General features: G+C 40.5%; 2 protein-coding genes across 3 annotated transcripts in view; both read right to left on the minus strand.

Moving 5' to 3' along the window:
- Positions 1–2,546, minus strand: part of LOC308104645 (tyrosine-protein kinase HCK-like) — a 25,801-nt gene extending 23,255 nt beyond the window's left edge. For both annotated transcript variants that reach the window (XM_080455106.1, XM_080455107.1), the window contains exons 1-3: positions 2,446–2,546; positions 1,057–1,163; positions 300–339 (exon numbers count right to left, since the gene is read on the minus strand). In XM_080455106.1, the coding sequence (XP_080311232.1) occupies positions 300–339; positions 1,057–1,155 (139 nt within the window). In that variant the 5' untranslated portion in view covers positions 1,156–1,163; positions 2,446–2,546. The remainder of the gene's footprint in view (positions 1–299; positions 340–1,056; positions 1,164–2,445) is intronic.
- Positions 2,547–10,433: 7,887 nt separating this feature from the next.
- The window catches only part of LOC308104536 (GTPase IMAP family member 8-like), a 30,457-nt gene continuing 17,538 nt past the window's right edge, over positions 10,434–23,352 (minus strand). The window contains exons 3-12 of the mRNA XM_080454976.1: positions 22,550–23,260; positions 18,068–18,186; positions 15,450–16,092; positions 15,009–15,076; positions 14,832–14,910; positions 14,065–14,132; positions 13,890–13,968; positions 12,920–12,987; positions 11,653–11,830; positions 10,434–11,358 (exon numbers count right to left, since the gene is read on the minus strand). Coding sequence (XP_080311102.1) covers positions 11,183–11,358; positions 11,653–11,830; positions 12,920–12,987; positions 13,890–13,968; positions 14,065–14,132; positions 14,832–14,910; positions 15,009–15,076; positions 15,450–16,092; positions 18,068–18,186; positions 22,550–23,260 — 2,189 coding nt within the window. The 3' untranslated portion in view covers positions 10,434–11,182. The remainder of the gene's footprint in view (positions 11,359–11,652; positions 11,831–12,919; positions 12,988–13,889; positions 13,969–14,064; positions 14,133–14,831; positions 14,911–15,008; positions 15,077–15,449; positions 16,093–18,067; positions 18,187–22,549; positions 23,261–23,352) is intronic.

The following is a 23,352-nucleotide window of genomic DNA, read 5'->3' on the forward strand; positions in this document are numbered from 1 at the left end:
ACACACACACACACACAAACACACTCATAGGCTGCATACATACAGCACACGTACAGCATAGTGAAATACAACTGATTTACGGTTGTGCTTAATGACAATAGCAGTGAGGGTGGCCCTTTATGTGCTTAGGCCCTGTGTGGTGAGGCAGTATGTGGTTGGGGTGGGAATATGGTTTGAAGCCCACGCACCCCTTCCTCTCTCTGTATCATATCCACAGCCTAAACAACACTAACCTACGATAAAACAAATAAATAATAAATCAAATAAAACAGAGATGCTGTGATTTTGTTTTTGCTTACCATCATTAGGTACTGTAGGTGGGGTAGACTGGGCCCTGCTCTGTACAGAGAACAAAAAAGAGCAGAGGAAATATGAGGATAGGGAGCGTAGCTGAAATCGAAGCTAAATGCTAAAAAACTAAAATAAATTGAATTTTTGAAAACAGCCAAAAAAAAGCTATGTTATGCCAAATATTTATACTGGCTGTGTCAGGATTCGAGGCCACACTCACACATGTGCAGCATGCGTCCCCTCCCCCTCCGCCTCCACCCATGAGTGTGTATGGGGCGCGTATGGGGCGGACACATGCGTCACCGTTAATGTGTGAGTGTGGCTTCAGGAGGTAAATTCCTGTCCCAGCGGTCCCAGCTGTTGGTACGCGAGAGTGCCTCCCTTCGTCTGATATGCCGCGCAGCATGCATTTTGACGACGCATGCGCACTTGAGCACCAGTTATGTGCACCCCTGAATATGACCTTTGAATATGACTGAATTGAATATGACTGTCGCTATTTTGATCACGAGTCCCCTTTTGTGCCCTCTTTGGTTCTGCTTCGGTGTCACTTCCTCTTTCGCCTCACCGTGAGAAACAGTCACTGCTGTCAGCACACAGGAAGCAGTGAACCAGCGGAGAGACACTTAAAACAATGCAGCAATTACAGAACGGCTCTTTTTTGTATTTCTTCATTCCTACCATCCTTTTCCCTAAATTTTTTTCCTTTCTGCTCATGAACACTGTGTTCATTCTCCCAGACCTCATCCACCTCTTATCACTTACAGCTTTGGTTGCGGAGTTCCCAGTCGTGGAGTCTTTGACGTCGTGGGGGGTCTGAGCACGTTTCTGGGACCCTTTACCCTTGGCGCTCACGCCTCCCATGGCGACTTCTGCAGGCAGACAGAGGACATGAGTAGGCCTGTCACAATTATTACATCATCGTCTAATCGCAATTATTTGAGATCATCGCAATTATTTTTCATAATCGTCAAAATAAAGAAAGCAGAACACGTGATGCATTGTTATTACTCAAAACGTGACAGTAAAATGAAAGGGTTATGTTTGTCCATGTGCGGACATGTTGATGACCCCTGGTTCAGAAGGAGCACAAAAGTACAAAAGTATCAGCATCAAAATGTACTTAAATTACGAAAAGTAAAAGTACTCATTATACAAAATGTCCCATTTCACAAGTCTTCAAAATGTTTAAACATCTTTAGAAAATAGCCGATCTACAAGCTCACAACGAAAGCTTGTAGATCTGCTATTTTCAAAAAGCAGAGGTATGGGGTAAAGTGGTTAATGCATGTTTTGTAATAACAATAAAAATCTACAAGGTAACTAGTAACTCAAGTTTTCAAATAATTATAGTGCAGTAAAAAGTACAATGTTTGCCTCTAAGATGTAGTGGAGTAGAAGTAAAAGTACTGCAAATTGAAAATACTCCAGAAAAGTAAAGATTCCTCAAATTTGTAGTTAAGTAGGCCTACAGTACTTGAGTAAATGTACTTAGTTACTTTCCACCACTGGTGATTCCAGCATGATTGGAAACGCTACATTAGGTAATAACTAGATATTTCCTTATTATAGGTCAAAAATTCAGTGGTTCTCTAATATTTTCATGAAAGTGTTTTGTGCCACAGGGAGCATTTGTGTTAGAATGTTTCAAAAATATTCCAAATATTCCACATTTTATTGCAAGAGTTTTTGAAAATAGCAGATCTACAAGCTCACAACATGTCGCATCGCCACTCATTGTGAAATTGTAGATATTGCACTCCACTACAATTCTTTGAACACTTCAATTACTAGTTACTTTGCAGATATAATTTATTACATTATAAAGCATACATTAACCACCACTTTAGCCTTATTTTATACCTAGGCTATTTGAAAATAGCCGATCTACAAGCTCACAACACGTTAAATAATTGGAAAAAAGGGCTTGACAAAATACAAGACCATGCCAACTCAAGAGTCCCACTTAACTTAACGAGCATGGTGCGATGGAACACAAAAAGAAAGCTCTACAAGCAGCTTTTGTTGTCTCAGATAAACTAGGCATAGCGAAAAGAGAGCGAGAGAAACAAAGAAATCAGTGCTCTCTGCACAGCCCTGCTCCATTGGTAAATGAATAGGCTAAAAGTAAAGAATAATAGTTATTAACCATACCGGGTTTCAGGCGTACACTTGTCCAGTTATGAATGAATGTTATTGAGCAACAGTAGGCTGTTGGTTTCGTTCTCCTCTGTTCTGTTATGCCGGCTCCTTCCTGTCCTTTGGGGTGATCTCAGAGATGTGTGGACAGTGGCTGGACGGACTCGGACCAAGCCCCCAGAAGGAGGTTTGAAGGAGGGCACTGCATTAAAACCGGAAATACCACATCACAACTTTTCTTATTTCTTATTAATCTATGTATATGAAATATAGATACAGTACCTTACCGATTCTCTTAGTTACATCAACATTGTTTTTATAAAGCAGTTGGTTTGTGCATAATTATTAAGATTATAAAGTTCGCTTTTGTCATTTTGACAGCAGGCTCTTAACATTGACTTTCTATACTGCTGTAGAGGTCCGAATTCAATTTCTTTCTTTTTTTAAATAGCAGCAGTTCATGAGATGTGAATGAGGATTTAGCATGGTTTGATGACTACTGTAGGTTCACATTTACAACACCAGACCAAGAGGCAGTCCACTCAGAGAGTCTGGAACCAGGCTAGGCCAGTGGGTCCAACGGGACGTCAGAATAATGACATGGCACCCTACAGTCCAGTCTCCCCCACACACACACATAGGGTGACCAGATGTCCCCCTTTGCGTGGGACAGTCCCACATTTCCATGACTTTTCAGGCGTGCCACAAATTGAGACACTGTCCCACATTGTGACTGGCAGGCTCCAGTGTACAGTAATAAATCAATGTGCAGGTGTTGAGAGGTGCACTGATTGTTGCTGAAGCTCTTAACATGAGCACACAGCAAACTATACTGGACCACACTGGACACAGCACTGCTCAAGCAGCACAAGAATACATTATAGGGTAGGTAGGCTATGCTTTTATTGAACAATGCGGTCATGGACACATGTATTTTGTTGAGAGACAATGTTCAACAGCATCGTTGATCTAAACAAAAGCAAAACAGGAGTAGTCCACTACCAGGGGTCATGGACATACAAAATAAATGGTCAATCATTTGACCAGAAACTCAAGGTTAGAATGGCCCCCTCTGGGCCCCAACAGACTCAGTCCTGTGGGCATGAGATCTATTTAGCCACAGTCCAGAGGGAAGCACGGATATCCCAACAAAAACATTTCAGGTGCTGAACAACAATACGTACATTGGAGGAAAGGAAGGGAAGTTTGTACATCAAACAATAATAACAACATGATTTATGATTAACATAGTTTATCACATTATTGCACTTGACAATGTTTATATGGTAAAAATGGTTGAAATTTCAGTTCCTTCAGTTTATTTATTTTTCTCAGTTCTCTGTCTGCTGGAAATGATTTGTGGTTTGTCCGCAAGTGTCTTTCCAAGTTCTCTTTCTTCACCATTTGCCTCATCTCGTTGATGAGGCAAATTCTTAGAATTCTGATGACATTGCAGTTCCATGTATGGTACACAAATACATATGGCTGAGATTTCAGTTCCTCATGAATCTTTCTCAGTTCTCTGTCTGCTGGAAAGGTCTAGTCAAATGATTTGTGGTTTGTCAGAAAGTGCCTTTGCAAGTTCCCTTTCTTCACCATCACTGCATAATTGTTGCAATTCATGTCTTTTGACTTATGACATCTGTTCCCAAACTCGCACCGAGCGTCTTGTCTCATTAGATGTGGTTGAAAAATAATAGTAGCTTAATGAACAGTTAACACACATGTACCATTGATATGCTGCCCGGGTCAATCCTGTGTTAATTCACACTGCCCCACTCATTTGTTGGGGTTCACATTCAAACCAGCACACCTGAACATGGTAGGACGGAGGACGATATGAATGTATGTTTTTGTCAGGGGTTTCAAATTGCTCCACAATGGACAAGCTAACTCGTTTTCTGTTTGTTTGTCAAGGTACTGTACAGTTTCAAATGTTGTGGTTTCCGTTAAGGTGAACAAGTATTCGATGTTGATGAGAAAGTCTTAGACCATGCATAGGTAGTATGATGTAATGTATGTCAGTGGAACAATGAAATAAGAAGAATAAGGCAGCTATTAACATTACTTCTAGGTGTCTGTCTTGTCTTGCATCCTCACCTGATGCAATCATGTACGGGTACCAATACGACAAATCTCCAGCAACATATTAATGAGCATGACTTCATCCGGACACTTCACGAGTCACCAAAATCATTCAAACAAATTCTTTAAAAAAATGATTTTGAATATTTAGGTTAGATATGTACACATTATAACCAAAATACAAAATCTGTCATGGACATGTCTTGCACGGACATGTTTGTCCGTTTACGGACATGTTGATGACCCCTGTCTACTACAGAATCAAGTTAGAACACACAGTTATTTGCAAGCTTGTTTTAAAAGCAACGGTTCAAAATGAAACAATGTAAGTGTTGCATTTTGAACCTATCCTCCTAATAGTTGGCTTTCCACTTGTAAATCTCTCTCATTGTTTCTTTTCCAGCAAGATATGTTTTTAAGCCTGGTAAAATAACATGAGAAATATCCCCTAGCCTACAGCAGGTGAATAACACAATGATAGGCAGTATTAGGCCTATGGGCGAATATGACATTAAGGCATTTAATAGCAACTTAAGTAATACGTTGCTATTAATCCCCCCCACCGCCCGCCGCCCCACCCGTCCCACATTGTCCCACACATACGGTACTTCTGTCCCTCAAATGAACAGTTTGGATCTGGTCACCCTACACACACACACACACACACACACACACACACACACACGATGCAGTGAAATAAAGACCTGAGGCCCATTCTACAAATGCCTTCTAAATCATTAGTTTTCAAACTTTGAAAAAAAAAAAAAAAAAAAAGTAGCAGATGTACAAGCTCAAGCTGTGAGCTTGTATATCTCCTATTTTTGCCAATGCGAAAAAATCTAAAATGATTCAGATGCTTTCCCGGTTTTAATGGGTTATTTCACATTAAGCACCCTACACCCTACATAGATGTACAGTGGTCTATCCACAAGTTGTGGGCATCACTTCCTGTCGATTTCTAGGCTGATACCTGATCGGCATGAAGTGATGCCCACAACGCCTTGGGAAACTTGTGGATAAGGCCGCCTCCTTTCCCCCCTCCCCCTCTACAACAAAACTCTGTTGAAAAGATGACATGTTGCTGTACATTGTGAGCTTGTAGATCTGCCATGTTTGTCAACAGTTCACCCCAGAATAGGGACGCTAGGGTTCATGTGGGTAAATCAGACATCAAATGTGTCACGCACCTCCGCCAACATGGTGTTTTTCTTCAGAAGGGTCTTTGGACAGAGATCCTTCTGCATTGTGGACAGCTGTATGCTCCATGTTGATAATCCCCATTCCAGTAGATGCCAATACACCTATAGACAGATAGACCTCCCATAAAAGGCATGGGAAGTAGGCAGTACAGCAGTATGAAACACAGGGCAGATACAGAAAAAAGATACAGCTATACTAGCAATAAGATGCTAAAAATAACGGAAAGAAACATACTGAACTAGAAAAAGAGTACTCGGCAGTGGTGGAAAAAGTATTCAAATGCTTTACTTAAAGGGTTAGTTCAGATTGTTGGACTTAAAGCTGTAGGAAATACTTGCCATGAATGTAGTGGTTGCAAAGGTATTAATTGATTGCTTGAGTCCCGTGGTCAGAGTTCTGGTCCGGTTCTGATGAATATGAAGTAGTTCCGGTAGATTAGTAAATGTGGTGGGGGCCGCTCATTAAAAAAAAATGAATAAAAAAAAATAGCGTAATTTGTATTGGTGACCTATTTCTTCCATATAGTGCAGGTTTCGTCCCCTCTGTCACTATTGTTTGTGTCCAGAATCACTGCGGCAGCCTACTCACCCACAAAATATATGACAGAAGAAATAGTACCATGTGACAGAGGGGTCGAAGAAAAAGAAACCTGCACTATATGGTAGAAATAGGTCAACAATACAAATGACGCTAGTTTTTTTGTAACTAGGCCTACTTAATATTCATCAGAACCGGACCAGAACCACCAGAACCACGGGACTCTGGCAATCAATTAATACCTTTGCAACCACTACATTCATGGCAAGTATTTCCTACAGCTTTAAGTCCAAAAATCTGAACTAACCCTTTAAGTACATTTTGAATTCCAGACATTTACTTGTAACAGAGTATTTCTACATTGCAATATTGATACTTTTACTTGAGTAAAATTACAAAAGTATTGGTATCAAAATGTACTGAAAGTACCAAAAGTAGAAAGTAGTCATTATGTAGAATGTCCCATTTCATAAGTTTTCAAATGTATAAAATGTATTAAAAAATAGCAGATCTACAAGCTCACAATGTGTCGCAACACATTGTGAGTTTACTTGAGTAAATGTACTTAGTTACTTTACACCACTGGCAAAAATAATAATTGCCTGGCCCTCCACACTTGGACTATGCAGTAAATACTGTATACTTGCATAGTAAAAGCGCTATACCAGTGGTTCTCAAAGTGGGGTACCCCCAGCTAAATGGGGAACCAGGGTTAGCATCCCTGGCCTAATACATGACAAACTGGTGGGTCCTTGAAATAAATAAAAATAGATTGAGTAAAAAGTAACTTCGGCAGTAGCTGTGTCCACAGGGAATAGTCATAGGGACATCCAGCAAACCCAGGCAGATAGCACAGCAAAACTGTTGCTTGTCCTGATTCGAATGCTATCAATGCATTGAATGGGCGAAATAGGCGACTTATTAGACCTTTGAATGGGCGAAATAGGCGACATACTGACCTACCCGCGATTTATCAGACCATTCATTACGTGTTATCAAGACATACTGACCTACCAACGGAGAGGACTTAAATAGTTCAGTTTCGGTTTTGGTTTTGGTTTCGGACCATGACGGAGGCGCGCAGTCACAGGCGAACTGTCACCCCGTGAAGGACCACCGAGGGAGCTAAAGCGACCGAGTTGCCGTCCTGAACGGTGTGACGTTCGCCTGTGCCTACTCAGCGCCATTCGAGTTATGTACCGATAGGCACAGAATCGTAAATATTGTTGTGGGGACTGCTCCGCCTCCAAGTAGGTCAGTAGCTCCTGATTACGCCCCATGAATGGTCTGACAAATCGCGGGTAGGTCTAAATCGCGGATACTCGCCCATTCAAAGGTCTGATAAAACGTGATAATCAGGGGTGCACATAACTGGTGCGCAGGTGCGCATGCGCACCCAAAATAAATAATGCGCAGCATATCAGACGACGCGAGGCGCTTTTGCGTACCAACAGCTGGGACAGGAATTTCCAAGGTTTTATTTTTAGCAAAACTAAAAAATAAAAGCCTGGAGATCGAGGCTAGGAATTTACTTCCTGAAGCCAGACTCACACAATCACGCTAAAGCACACGTCAGCCCCATGTACAGCCATTGCAGGGGGAGAGGACGCATGCTGCACGTGATTGTGTGAGTGTCATCGCCTCGCATTGCCTCGCTGCGTGCACGCAGCCAGCAGCGGCTGTTAGAGGCACTCGTCACCGATGATAAACGCACCGTAATGGTGCAAAATATGCCGTGAACGTCCCAATCTGGCGGATAAAAGCAGCGCAGCACAGGGCACCAACCTTGGGGGCTTCACCAAACGGCGTGAGAAAAATAAAACGGCGAAAATCGGCGGAATTTGGAAGCAGAGCGTCCTTTTTTCTCGCGCAGCACGCACGCCCCCCCGTTGACAAAACTGTCCCAGTGGGCACCGTGCTGAATATCCCCCCCCCCCCCCCCCCCCCCCCCGTTGACAAAACGGCACGGGACCATTTATTCGGTGCGCACCAAGTCACATCTCCAGGTGCTCTTCTGAGTACTAGACCTAAAAGGTTATGTGCACCCCTGGTGATAATCTCCCATTCAATGCATTGATAGCATTCGACGCCGGTGGTCCAGTTCAACTCTCTGTGCCATTTTTCTGCTGTCTTGTCTTATAAATGCTGTGTGATCCTGCCTTGAACCCTCAAGTCATATATAGAGGGCCCGAACACTTATACAGGTGTTTTCATTTACTCTGATTGGTGATTACACCTCTTCTCAGGGCTGTTTGTGTTAGCCTGGTAAACCCTCCCTCCAGAAATCTCATTTGTATTCCTGAAATCAAATGGAAATGAGAATTCCGGAGAGAGGGGCTTTACCAGGCTATGTTTGTGTGGGCGTGCACAAACTATAGCTTTGATTGACAGCTCCAAGTAAAGAAGGAGCCTTCCATTTGGTTCCATTTGTACACTCTCAGGGTTACAGACCTGTAAAGGGCCATTTGGAACCCTCAGGGACCATGAGGGTGTCTGGACCACACTTTGAGACCCACTGGTGTAGCAGAGTGTTTCCAGTGAGCCAACATGCACAATATCAGCATCCTGACTCTGTTTGACCAGAATGGAACAGAGCCTTATTGGTAAGACTTGTGAGGGAAGTACATGACATGTCTCTGTCGTCTGTCTGCTCTCACTCTGCTGTAAAACTAAAGGCAGCACTGCTCTAAATCACATTCTACAACCACCACAGATACAATATCAGCCCACAATGTTTAAAAACACTTAAGGCCTGTTTTATAATTCGTCGTACGACGGAGTCATGGGAAAATAGCCGATCTACAAGATCATTACGCCCCGTAATGTGATGTGTTGTGAGCCTGTAGAATAGATCAACATGTTTAAAGAAATGTGAAATGTTATGAAGATTTCGCCTATAATGACATGGCCAAAATATGAACACCAGGTTGAAAGTGGTTTTAAATTATGGGTTAGGCACATAAAGCTGCAGTCCAATTTTGTGTGAATAAAGTGCTATTTTAAGCAATCTGTATAGGGATACAATATAACTAGCACTACATCTGCAGTGGTTGGAGGTGGACTCCCTGCTCTGACATATATATCCATGCGGTTAGGTAGGACACCTACTGGTTGACAAGAGGTACTGCACACTGTCAAAATGTCAGCGCTCTCATGGGGGACCCAGGTTCCAATCCCAGGTAGGATATGTAACCTTGTCACCAGGCTAAAAGAGTGAGGTGTGAGCCTGCTGGCTTGACGGGCAGCACTGGAACAGATGTCGTGACTCCTGGCCCTCCCAGCTGTGCACACATCTGTATCTGAAGTGTTAGCAAACACATGCCATGCTTGAAAACAGTGCTATCAAAGCTACTCATCTAGTAAATACACTATTCCCAACTGTAAACACAATAATAAACATAGCAGCAGTCTTGTAAAGTAATTTACAGTAATAGTTAATAATACCATGGTGTTGATGTAGCAGTACAAAAATCATGTTTAACCACTTTAAACCCCATATGGTTGAGCGGAGTCACTCAGGGCTCTATAGTCTATACTAGTGTATTGTCTGTCTTCTGTTATTGTCGGGAAGGCTTTCGCAGAAAAAGCTTACAGGTTGTGAGCTTGTCGATGTGCTATTTTGTGCGAAAGCTTTCCCCACAATACGGATGCTGGAGTTTGTGCATTTGAAGCAAATGTCACCAATTTCAAACTACAACTCCTTTGTAGAAGTCTGTTAATTGACCATATCTGTGTGTCTATTAATCATAGATAGTAAATATTTCAGTAAAAGAGATTAGATTTAAGAACAAAATAATTTCCAGTGTTTATTTCCTGATAGATGAAACAGAACAGTGTACATTAATATACAGGATGCTACAAACAACATAAACATAAAACGATAAACTTCAGCTCGTAAACATTTAATAATGTTGAAACACAATGAAAACGTCAATGAAAACTGATATTGTAAATGTATAAATTATAACATGTTTGGATCAGAGCCTGACCCAGTGATCCATGTGGGATTTGTCTCACTCTTAAGGTCCTTACACACCGGGGCGATTTTTTTCATGCGAATAATACGTTTTGTTTTAAAACCTTATAAAGTCAATGCAAGCTTCCACACCAGTTTCGCGGAGCGAAAAAAGCGTCTTTTAATTATTCGGAACGAGTCCGAATTTTGCGTATATTCGCATATTCGCCGGTGTGTAACCGCCTTTAGACTGAAATAGCAAACATCAGCCTGATGATATACTGTATCGGTCGGGCTCTAGTTTAGATACATTTTCTTCTGTACTGAAATCTGACGTATTTACTATACAATAACATGTAGAAATATATACATGATAAAATACATTTTTCATTTGTAAAATAAATAAATACATAAGAAAAACGAAGAGAAAAAAAGGTCTTAGTCATCAGCAGATACATCAAGATATCAGAAAGGCCCAAATCAATATGAACCAGACAGACGTCCCTGTCTCTGCTCCACCACCCAGAGATGTTCCAGGATGAAAGGAGTGAAACATCAGTGAAGGCTGATGACCCTGCAGCACCATGATACTGGAGGAGGTGTGTCAGGCAGCAATGCCCAGCAAGTGGTCCTACTTGTGCTTACATCTAATTCATTATTATTATATACACCAACCAATGTAGACATATGTTCTTATTAACCCATTAAGACCTGAGGCCGATTCTACAAATGTCTTCTAAATCCTAATAGTTTTCTGACAAAAGAATGTCATGAGAAGGATCCCCCAAAATTATACATATTTGGCCACGGACCGCCAGCTCAAAATATTTTGTTTCCAGGGACCCCCCTGATTCGACAGAATCAATAAACCGAGAAGAACAACAATGCACATGACATAGTGTAAGCTTGTAGATCTACTATTTTGGCGTGTGACACTGGCATGCATCAAAGTATGAATCAAGCCTAAAGTTTCATCTATGAAACATCTTCATCTCTCACACTCATCACATCAGTGTCTGCCTGGCTGGGAGCTATACTCATGGTGTCATATCCTGAAGAGGGCGCTACAGGATGTGTAGTCAGCCAATCAGAGACCTTGGCAGGTGACCAGCAGTATAAACTTCCTTTTTCAGACGGTGTTCCACCACTCACTGGAACAGAAGACAACAGACAACAAGACATTTACAATGATAATAAAAACACAACTGGATGTGAAAACCCTGCAGCCCAGCATAACATCTCTACATGTCTCTGTTCCTTACATATGAACCATGATGTCATTTTGACCTTTGACCTTTTACACCCAAAAGTTAATAATCTCTTCAAGGCAGCCTACTGATCATTCCCTTGTTATTTTATGCAAGGACACATGCATGCACGCACATATACACACACATTTTAGTAAGTAATTAATGTTCACATAAGAGGATAAAAGTAAGACTCACTACTTGGTTCTTGTGGCTCCATCATCACAAACTTCAACATCCTCTCTATCACCTCCTCCTCTCTCTTCTTCCATTCTTCTGGTGTTAAAGTTTTCTTTCCTGTCAGTCTTTCAAACAGTGTCTTCTGTCGTGTCCCATGTGATGAAGACGAAGGTCCAAAGTGTCCTCTGTAAGAAGACTGAAACACAACAGTATACATTAATACAGGATCCTTCAAACGGCATAAAACAATAAACTTGAGCTTGTACAAATATTGTAATAGCGCTGACATACTGCACATGTTCACTTCAATGAAAGCTCATAGTTGTAAATGTATAAAATGTAACATGTTTAGACCAGAGCCTGACTGATGTGCAATTTTTGTGACCATTATCGACAGGTAAGAGAGGGAATATTCACTGACAAAATGTAATTATTGAAAAACGCAAATATCACCCCGATATATCGGCCGGATGGTATATCAGTCGTCTGTAATTAAATCTGCTTAATCTTTTATATAAAATCAACAATGGAAAAATATGATCAAATATATTCTAATTTCTTAAAGGACAACTTTGTTTTTTTACAACCAAGGTTTATGTTTTAGCTTGTAATTAAAGTAAATTAAAGATGAGTGCTAAAATGTTTTCATTTACTACTCTCTATAGTTTTAGCAATTTTCGCGATCTTTTTTACAGTGGGCGGCATTTGGTCAGGTGGCTAAATATGTCTTTTTTTACACAATAAACTGGCGATTTCTTTATTATTATTGACAGTAGCTCTTCTAGCCCCCAATAACTCACATCTGGCCATCAAAGACCACAGGACCTTTTCATTGTGTAAAACATACATTAGCCACCTGCCCGAATGCCCCCGCCCACTGTAAAAAAGATTGCAAAAATTGCTAAAACTATAGAAACAGTAAATGATTTTTAACACTCATATTTTATTTACTTTATTTACAAGCTAAAATATAAACCTTGGTTGTAAAAAAAAAAGTTGTCCTTTAACAAAGCTCTCAGTTAACAGATACTTACTGTACATGAATAAGCATCACACATGTTCAACTAAATTTATTGAAATGAAATAAAGACGTGAGAACCAGGGAGGAAAAAGGAACAAATATTACTGTTCTTACAATGATCATGTATGATGTCAAAATAACATCAATTAGTATACACAATAAATCTGTTACAAGGATCATGTATGATATAAAATATACGGTAAAGAAATAAGAATAAAAATGAGTGTGATTCATCTATGAAACATCTTCCTCTCTCACACTTACATCAGTGTCTGCCAGGCTGGAAACTTCACTCATGGTGTCAAATCCTGAAGAGCGTGTTCCACCACTCACTGGAACAGAAGACAACAGACAGCAAGACATTTACAATGATAATATGAACCATGATGTCATTTTGACCTTGACCTCTTCTACACAGAAGTTCATCTTTTCAGGGCAACCTGCTGATCATTCCCTACAAGTTTAATGAAAATACACCCATCCATTCTTATGTCATTTGTGTATATGCTACAGTAGGCTATGATTAGAAAACCAGTCAGATTGAAAAAGGTGCACTCGTTTTCACCGAACGGAGACGTGCCGTCTGAAAGGACTTGAGCCACGAGAGAAACCGCTGAGCGAGCTCAGGCGAGCGAGTCTCCATGCCGAGCGTTGGTTTACTCAGCGCCGTCTGAGTTATGTCCCGATAGGGACAGAATCGTAAATCATTGCTCCCCTAGTCTCTGTACCTCCAGACGTCATTTCTTTTTTTTGGTGCGGTCCCCCACCTTGCCACAGGGGAGCGCGGGAGGAGAAAACAAGCACTCCTTTTTCAATCTGACTGGTTTTTCAATCATACTGTAACATATGCACGCACGCACGCACGCACGCACGCACGCACGCACGCACGCACGCACGCACGCACGCACACACACACACACACACACACACACACACACACACACACACACACACACACACACACACACACACACACACACACACACACACACACACATTCATAAATGAATTCCCAAGTATTGAAAATAGTCTCTGTGGTTTTTATAAATATTTATCCGATGAAAAGTAAAACTTTGTGAGTAAATATTATCAATTCATATTAGTAAATGATTAATTATATTGGATCCATTGAAACACAGGTTGTTTTTTTCCAATTTCTGAAAAAAGTATTGAACATACAAGGTTTCCACCTGACATGATGATGATATGCTGTAAACAGGATATTGATACTCACTGCTTGGAGGATGAAACTGCTTGCTGTTCCTTCTCCTGACAGCTGGTAGGGTTGATTCTACTGGCTCCTTCACCACAGACTTAGAATAAAATAAAACATAAAATAAAGAATTATAATGTGTTTTAATGAAACATCTATGAAGATGCTATGAAACATCTTCCTCTCTCACACTTACATCAGTGTCTGCCAGGCTGGAAACTTCACTCATGGTGTCAAATCCTGAAGAGCGTGTTCCACCACTCACTGGAACAGAAGACAACAGACAGCAAGACATTTACAATGATAATATGATGTCATTTTGACCTTGACCTCTTCCACACAAAAGTTAGTCATTCCCTACAAGTTTCATGAAAATACACCCATCCATTCTTATTTAATTTGTACACACACACACACACACACACACACACACACACACACACACACACACACACACACACACACACACACACACACACACACACACACACACACACACACACACACACACACACACACACACACACACAATTACAAAATCCTCGCTGTCGGGCAGAAGCCGTATCTCCATATTTCAACTTTTTCCTAGATTAAAGGGATAGTTAGGAGGCTCTTTGTGTCTCCTACCGTTACCGCTACCGGTCATCAAATTATTAGCTTAAGAATGCGACAAAAACAAAAAAATATCCATGAATTCAAGTATCCATGGGGAGAATCGATAGAAAACAAGTCATTTTGGGGGTGAACTATCCCTTTAATGCCCTAAGTAGTGAAAATAGTGTTTCCGTTGGTTTTATAAATATTGAACCAATAAAAAGTATTAACAGGCTTGTGACTAAACAATAACTACCCATTTAAGCAGGTTATTTTTTTCCATTTCCTGAAAAGTAACAGTATTACAAGGTATATACAAGGTTTCCACCTGACATGATGATATGCTGTAAACAGGATATTGATACTCACTGCTTGGAGGAATCAGGTCCTTACTGTTCCTTCTCCTGGCAGCTGGTAGAGTTGATTCTACTGGCTCCTTCACCACAGACTTAAAATACAATAAACATATAGTAAATCTTTAAAATGTTGTTTTATTAGTGTTTATCTATGAAGATACTATGAAACATCTTCATCTCTCACTCTTACATCAACATCAGCCTGGATAGGAGCTTCACTCATGGTGTCATATCCTGAAGAGCGTGTTCCACCACTCACTGGAACAGAAGACAACAGACAGCAAGACATTTACAATGATAATAAAAACACACCTGGATGTGAAAACCCTGCAGCCCAGCACAACATCTCTACACGTCTCTGTTCCTCACATGAACCATGATGTCATTTTGACCTTGACCTCTTACACAAAAAAGTTCATCACGTGCGCACGCACGCACGCACGCGCGCACACACACGCGTGCACACGCGTGCACACACGCACACGCACACGCGCGCGCGCACACACGCGTGCACACACGCACGCGCGCGCGCGCGCGCGCACACACACACACACACACACACACACACACACACACACACACACACACAAACACACACACAATATGCTGCAGACAGGATATTGATACTCACTACTCGGAGGATGCAGTATGCTGTTCCTTCTCCTGACAGCTGGCAGGGTTGGTTCTTCTGGCTCCGTCACCACAGACTTCATCATACTCTCTATCATCTCCTGCTCTCTCTTCTTCCATTGTTCTTCTGTTCTTCCTTTCAGCCTTTTAATCAGTGACATCGGTCCAACGTGTCCTCTGTCCCTCATCACCATGTCTTCTATTTTCACCATCAGCTCTGTTACCTCTGAAATGTCGAACTTGATAAACTGGAGAACATGGTATCTGTATCCACATTTCTCCATGATCCACCTCAGAGGTTCTCCTTCAGACGCTATGTACTCCTCAACACGTCTCTCTCCCAGCCAGAATCCCTGTGTGAACAGAACCAGAGTGTGTCTCCAGACTCTGTCCCCCAGCAGCTCCATGTGTTCCTCCACTGATCTCCTGTCAGCTTCAGAGAAACTGGAGCTGACATCAACAGTCAACAGGACAGCATGGAGTTCAGGAGAACACAGAGTCACACCGTGTAGAAGGACATCTTTGATCTTCTGTGATGGAGGTGTAGTCGACCAGTCTGGACAGTTCACCACACTCACTTTTCTTCCAGCAACTCGTCTCTGTTGTCTGACACATTCTGTCACTTTAGTCTGGGTTTTAAACTCCTGGAATATGAAGTTTACTGTATGTTAGTCATAATAATAAAAAACATTCACTCTATTCTGTCTTCACTGGAGTTCCTCTTCAATCTTACCAGTAATTAACTCACTGAATGTATTATTCTCCATCACTCTGTCTAACAATGCCACAGTAATATGGGATTAATATCATGTCATAAAGACTTCTGAAACTGAAAAAGCTCTAAAAGTTGAAACTCTGTGTTTGAAAGCTTGACGTACAGGTGTGCATAAGTCAATTTGACATTCTATCTTCTCCACAGGGGATGTTCTGAGCACTTTATTAAACAGAGCAGTGGTGGAAGAAGTACTCAGATATATTACTTAAGTAAAAGTAGCAATATCACAATATAAAAATACTATGTTACATGTAAAAGGCCTGTTTTCTATACTTGAGTAAAAGTACAAAAACATTGGCATCAAAATATACTTAAAGTAGCAACATTAAAAGTACTCAAATGTTTGAAAAGAGCAGATCTACACGTTGGGAGCTTGTAGATCGGCTAAAGTGGTTAATGTATGTTTCATAATATCATAATTTATATCTGAAAAGTAACTCGTAACTAAAATGTTCATATAATTGTAGTGGAGTAAAAGTACAATATTTGCCTCTGAGATGTAGTGGAGTAGAAGTAAAAGTACTGAAAATGGGAAATACTCTAGTAAAGTAAAACTTCCTCAAAACTATACTGAAATACAGTACTTGAGTAAATGTACTTAGTTACTTTACACCACTGAAACAAAGAGCATCATTACTCAACTTTCATTTGTAGTTGAGTAAATATTCGACCAGGAGTATCTATACTTTGACTCAAATACTGGGGTTGAGTACTTTGTCCACACAGGTTAATAATCAGTACCAGCATAGAGCTACTGTATGGAAGTAAACAGAATAACTAACAGTGACAGTTAACTAGGGCTGCAAAATGTATGGATTATTTTTTAAGCATTTATTATCGATTACATTTTCAATTAATCAAATAATCGAGTTGTGCAGATTTCTTTATATAAAGAAATGTTATAAATCACTGCATTGATTAACCATTTAATGGTTATTGTATACTTCGTCACACAACAATATCGTGAAAAGATGGTGAAAATAGCAAATCTACAAGCTCACAACGTGTCATGATGAGACGCGTTGTGACCTTGTAGATCGGCTTCATTCAAACGTTTAATAGTTTTAAAAAAAGCTCTTGACACTTTAAAGCATGATATGACAATAAATTGATTAGTCTGCTGTTTACTGTGTTCCCCTACAGTTAGCTAAAACAGTGGTTCTCAAAGTGGGGTCCGGGGACCCCCAGGGGTCCTAAAGGGGGTTCTAGGGGTTACCCAGCCAAATGATTGATAGTTAGGAACCAAATGGGACCTTATGGATCTTTAACTCAGAGAGTGTACAAATTCAATCAAATGAACCCTCACGGGTCCATTTGGTTCCATTTTTACTCTCAGAGTTAAATGAACACTGATGATTTTACTGTGTAGATGGGGTTCCAGAGATAAAACATGCCATCAAACGGGGGACAGTGGTCTAATGCATATGAGATTGTGGCTCCTTGAAGTTAAAATGGTTGAGAATCACTGCTATAGCTATAATAATCTTCCCTTCTGGGGGTCCCTGACATATCTTTTCAAATTGGTGTCTGCAGACTAATATGTATCGTTTTGGGGGTCATTGACATGGAAAAGTTTGAGAACCACCGAGCTAACACACAGTCATGGTTTACATTAAAGATTACAGACATGATGAGAATCTACATGTGTTGGACTCCATGTTCATTTGAAAATTATCATCTGTGTGTATTGATCACTGACAGTTCATTGATCACATGATCAATGAACATTCATGACAGCAGATACTTTTACATTATCTTCAGAAAACATATTTGATCACTTTACTGTTTACTTACTTTGAGTGAAGTCATTTATTATAACATCACATTCATATAATATTACTCACCTTGAGTGGAGTTTGTTTAAACACAGTCTCCTGCAGTATGAGATTTCCAGCTCTGCTCCTCTGATCCTGTTCTCCACCAACCAACATCACCTTCACATCTGGTAGACTCTGATGTTCTCCTGACACACACACACACACACACACACACACACACACACACACACACACACACACACACACACACACACACACACACACACACACACACACACACACACACACACACACACACACACACACACACACACACACACACACACTAAATTAGTTCACTTTACACACTGATTTAGGATTAGATTCAGAGATTCAGCTAAATAAGTTATTACATACACGTATAACAATTCTGACTAAACTGACCACAGAACAGTAAAAAATAATGTATCAATAATTTGAAGTTGAAAATTAAGTGATCATTTATGCAAATGAGTTGAAATTACATGAATTAAATCACCAATGTGTCAATCTGTTGGTCATTAGATCAGTTCAATGGTGGAAGAAGTACTCAGATCTTTTACTTAAGTAAAAGTATAATTACCACAGTGTTCAAATGCTGTCCTGCATAGAACATTTGACTTAAGTAAAACTTCAAAAGTATTAGGATCTAAGACTAAAAGTAAGACTCATTATGCAAAATGGCCCATATCAGAATAATAAATATTACTTTATTGCATTATAATTATTGATGATTTAATGTGTGTCTGGTAAAGGAGGAGACTATTTTAACTACTTTAATACTGCTAACCCTCATCATTATACTGTAGTTCTATCTTATCTTAATCTAATAATGCTCCTAATGTATTGCTTATCATGTATTATTTAGTCTCTCATTATTTATCTCAATTTGCATACAGTACTTGAGTAAATGTAATTAGTTACTTTCGACCAATGAATCCATTATAGTCTTCCATGTTTTTCAGGCCTTAGCTGATAGAGAAATGAAGCAGGGACCCCCAATACATGGATACAATTATGCTGCAGCTTAAACTTTTTCATAGATTTCATAGATAGCTTCGTAGATTAGTTTGACAGCACTATCAGCAATGTTGTGTAAAGGAATGTTTGTTTATACATTATCTTATCTATTAATGTTGGATTCATGTTAATGTGTATTTTCAGACATTTTACCATTTAAACCCTCAATACTGAGTAAACTTGACCTGTGACTCTGTACTTGGTCTTCTCTTTTTCCCCCTCTGTCTACACCAAACCTCTTTGCTGAAAACAGCAGATCTACAAGCTTGTAGATCAGCTGTTTTTGGCTAATGTTCCCCTCAGAATAGGTATGCTAGGGTTCAAGCGGTTAATGTAAAAAAAACTGTTCCAATCACAGAAAGATTTGGCAGCCCCCCTGTAGTAACTTTGAGGACCCCCTAGGGGTCCCAGACCCCCTGTTGAAGACCCATGCTTTATAATATTAAGCTTTACATGTTTACAGCATCTTCTTATATAGAATGTGGCGCAATATTGAGAATATACATTATTAATCAATATAAAAATCAAGGTCAAGGAGAGAGAGACATACTGACACGCGCATGGTCGCACAAACGCACGCATACACACACACACAAACACACACATACACACACACAAACATTGATAAACATCACCTTCAAACAGAGCTGTGAGAGCAGTTCTTTGTCTCTGTGTCTTGGTCAGGAATGTCTGGACATGTTCCTCTGTGATCTTCTTCCTCTCTGACAACGTCTCTGAAACATCTCCATCATCTTCATAGTGTCCACCTCTGTTTCCCGTCACCATTTCCTCTATCTTCCACAGTAACTCTGTGACCTGAGTGTCATCTGTCTTCTGATTGTTGAAGACATGATACCTGTTCCCACATTTGTCAACAAGCCAGCAGAGGTCTTCTCCTTCAGCCTCAATGTGCTGCTCAATGCTTCTGTCTCCCAGACAGTCTCCATAGTTGAACAGTACTAAAGCATGACTCCACACGCTCTGTGACAGAAGTGTCATGTGTTCCTCTAATGCTACTCTCTCTGCTTTGGTGAATGCCCTATCAAGAGGAACCATCAGAAGAACAGCTTGTGGTCCATTAGGACAGAGAGACAAACTGTTCTGGATCTCCAGTTTGTCCATCTCTGAGGTGTCCTGTAGTGGACTGTTGTACCACCAGCCTGGTGAGTCCACCACTGTCACATGTCTCCCTGATACTTCGCCATGTCTCACCTCACACCTCTGACCAGCTTTAAAACCACTTCCTCCCAGAAGGGTGTTTCCTGCTGAACTCTTCCCAGACCCACACCTTCCCAACAACACAATCCTGAGGTCAGTCAGTCCTGTCAGAGAAAAAGATTGTTTACTTTCACTTTGAAAGCTTCTTATTTAACCACTTAAGACATTTAATTATTTCACAATTCATCACACAACAAATAGTGAAAATAGCAGATCTATAAGCTCACAACACAATGTGTTGTGAGCTTGTAGATTTGTATGTAAATGATCACCTACAGCATAACAACATGCGCAAATTAGGCATGCCAGGATTGATATGATTAAGAAACAAGGCTAAAATGTCCAGGTCTATATGTTGTTCTTAATATCTAATAATGAAATTGCTGAACATATTAACAGCAGAAAGGTGTGTTCAGTGTACAGTTCAGAACAAATATCCATCAGGAGACATCATAGAATAATAATAATGTACATTACCACCTAGACTAGACACATGCAACAGTGTGTGTGTGTGTGTGTGTGTGTGTGTGTGTGTGTGTGTGTGTGTGTGTGTGTGTGTGTGTGTGTGCGTGTGCGTGTGCGTGTGTGTGTGTGTGTGTGTGTGTGTGTGTAGGACTGATCAGCTTCATCTATCTAGTACACACTGCCAGTAGAACCAGGAAGTACCTCCATTTATTTTTACATATCCTCATTGTCGGGTGTAAACCTTGTATGTCCAAAACCATTACTTGTCGTCAGTTTTAGTTTGTAGTTTCAGTCATAGTCTTTTGAATAAAATTCCATTTAGTTTTAGTCATATGTAAGTCATTGTCTCCGCCAGGCCGAAAGGCATGGCGAGAGAGTATGTTTTGCCCCCTGTCCGTCCGTCCGTCCGTCCGTGTGTCCGTCCGTCCTGTCTGTGTGTTAGCAGCTAATCTCCGGCACCGTTGGCCCGGTCGCTCCGAAACTTTGCACACACACTCCCTGATGCCAATTCAGAACCTCTGCCCCAATTTTTTCACATGGGCCTGTTATAGTGCCACCAGGAGGCCGATTTGTGTAAAACCCATTTTTTTACATTACTCCTACAGATTTTATCCAAACGTCATGCAAATCGGTACACAGTATCTCCATAGTCATGTGATCAACACGAATCTGTCCGATTTCCCATATTCCATCCTTATTGCCTATGGTTGGCTTCCAAAGTTTGCAGGATTGGTCCGTTTTGAACAAAAAGCATAAAACTATGCACGCAGCTTGCGATTTCCGTGAATTTTCACACGCATATTCCCACTAGGCCGAGGAAGAAATGCCACCCTTTTCACATTGGCCTGTTATAGCGCCACCAGCAGATCTAATTTAGCAAAACACATTTTTGGAACAAAATGCCTCAAATCATGAATGCAGTGTCTGATTGCCATGAAAGACCTAAGAATAAATGGCACCCTTTTCACATTGGCCTATTATAGCGCCACCAGGAGGCCAGAATAACGTACCTGACCTGGCGGAGACCTGTGCTCCGAGGAGCACTTTTTCTAGTTTGAAATGTTTTAGTTTTAGTCTAGTTTTAGTTTTAGTATCATAGGATTTTAGTCAACTAGATCTACAGTTAATTTAGACGACAAAAATATGTATTCTAGCGGGCTGTGATAGCGTTGTAATGCCTGATTTATACTTAGCTTTGTGCCCAAAATAGCCGATCTACATGTTGTGAGCTTGTAGAATGATATAATAAAATGACATGAAAGAACAGTCCCTCCATCTAACATTGTAGTATTTTTTTTTTGTTTTGTTGACGAAATTGTAAATATATTTGGTCCTAGTTTTAGTCATCATTGCTTAGTTTTTATTTCATGGTTTTTTTTTTTTTTTTTCAGTGTAAAAAGGTAGTGGATGAACATTTTTCGTCATAGGTTTAGTCGACAAAATGAACACTGCTTGATATGAAATAGAAAAAACAGCCTGTGTTCCAATGTATTTACTGTAATGTAATGATTTAGTCACAAGCTCTCGTTAAAGCTTTCCACTGGTTTATTTTAGCTACTTTTTTTGTGAAACTGTAGTGTGACAAAGTAAGGCATTCATTTAAGGAATAAGATAAAAAGTTGAAATATGGAGATTTGAGGTTTCTGCCCAACAGTAGACAGACAGACAGACAGACAGACAGACAGACAGACAGACAGACAGACAGACAGACAGACAGACAGACAGACAGACAGACAGACAGACAGACAGACAGACAGACATGAACTCATAAACCTCCTGGCAGAGATTAACAAAATATTATCATTATTAAACTAAAACAAAACATACCAGTATCTTTTGGAAGTCCAGTTGTTTGTTTCTGAGTGTCTGCCCTCCTTTGTTCTGCTCTTCTGCTGATAGTTCTCTCCATCTCCTTCAGTTCCTCTGAGACGTGTTTTTCTGTCTCATAGTGACAACCATTACTAGTCACCATCTGATCTATCTTCTCCATCAGCTCTGTGACCTGACTTCTATCTCCTCTGTCAGTAATGTTAAGAACATGGAAGCGGCCTTCACATTTATCAGTAAGATATCTAAAGACGTAGTTAGATCTGCTGAGATACGATCTCATTTTGTTTTTATCAGCTACAGTGAACACCACAATAGTGTGTTTCCACACTCGGTCACTGAGGAGAAGACTCAAATGCTCCTGTACTGACATATCTGTTCCTACATATGATCTGTCCAATGGCATCAGTAGGACAAAGGCATGGGGTCCTCCTGGAGGACACAGATACACACTCTGTTGGATTTCTAACTGAGTCAGTTTTGGGGTCAGATCTAGGGGATGATCAGACGTCCATCCTGGAGTGTCAACCACAGTGACCTGTCTACCAGACACTTCCTCTTGTCTCATGACACTCTTGACTGTTCTACTGTTTGTATCAAAAACATCTCTGTCCAGGATGATGTTTCCTACTGAACTCTTTCCACTGGGTCCACCTATATGTCTTCCCCCGATCAGAACAATTCTCAGTTCTGTTGGTTCGCTGTTCTTCCCTGGTTGGAAAAATAAATATAATATTCATAAAGATCACAGATGTAACTAAACCAGTGTCATTTAGCTGGTTTCATGTGTTTTAATTGAACTC

The sequence above is a fragment of the Gymnoscopelus braueri genome, assembly GCF_963280865.1.
Source record: "Gymnoscopelus braueri genome assembly, chromosome: 17".
In the NCBI taxonomy this organism is placed as follows: domain Eukaryota; kingdom Metazoa; phylum Chordata; class Actinopteri; order Myctophiformes; family Myctophidae; genus Gymnoscopelus; species Gymnoscopelus braueri.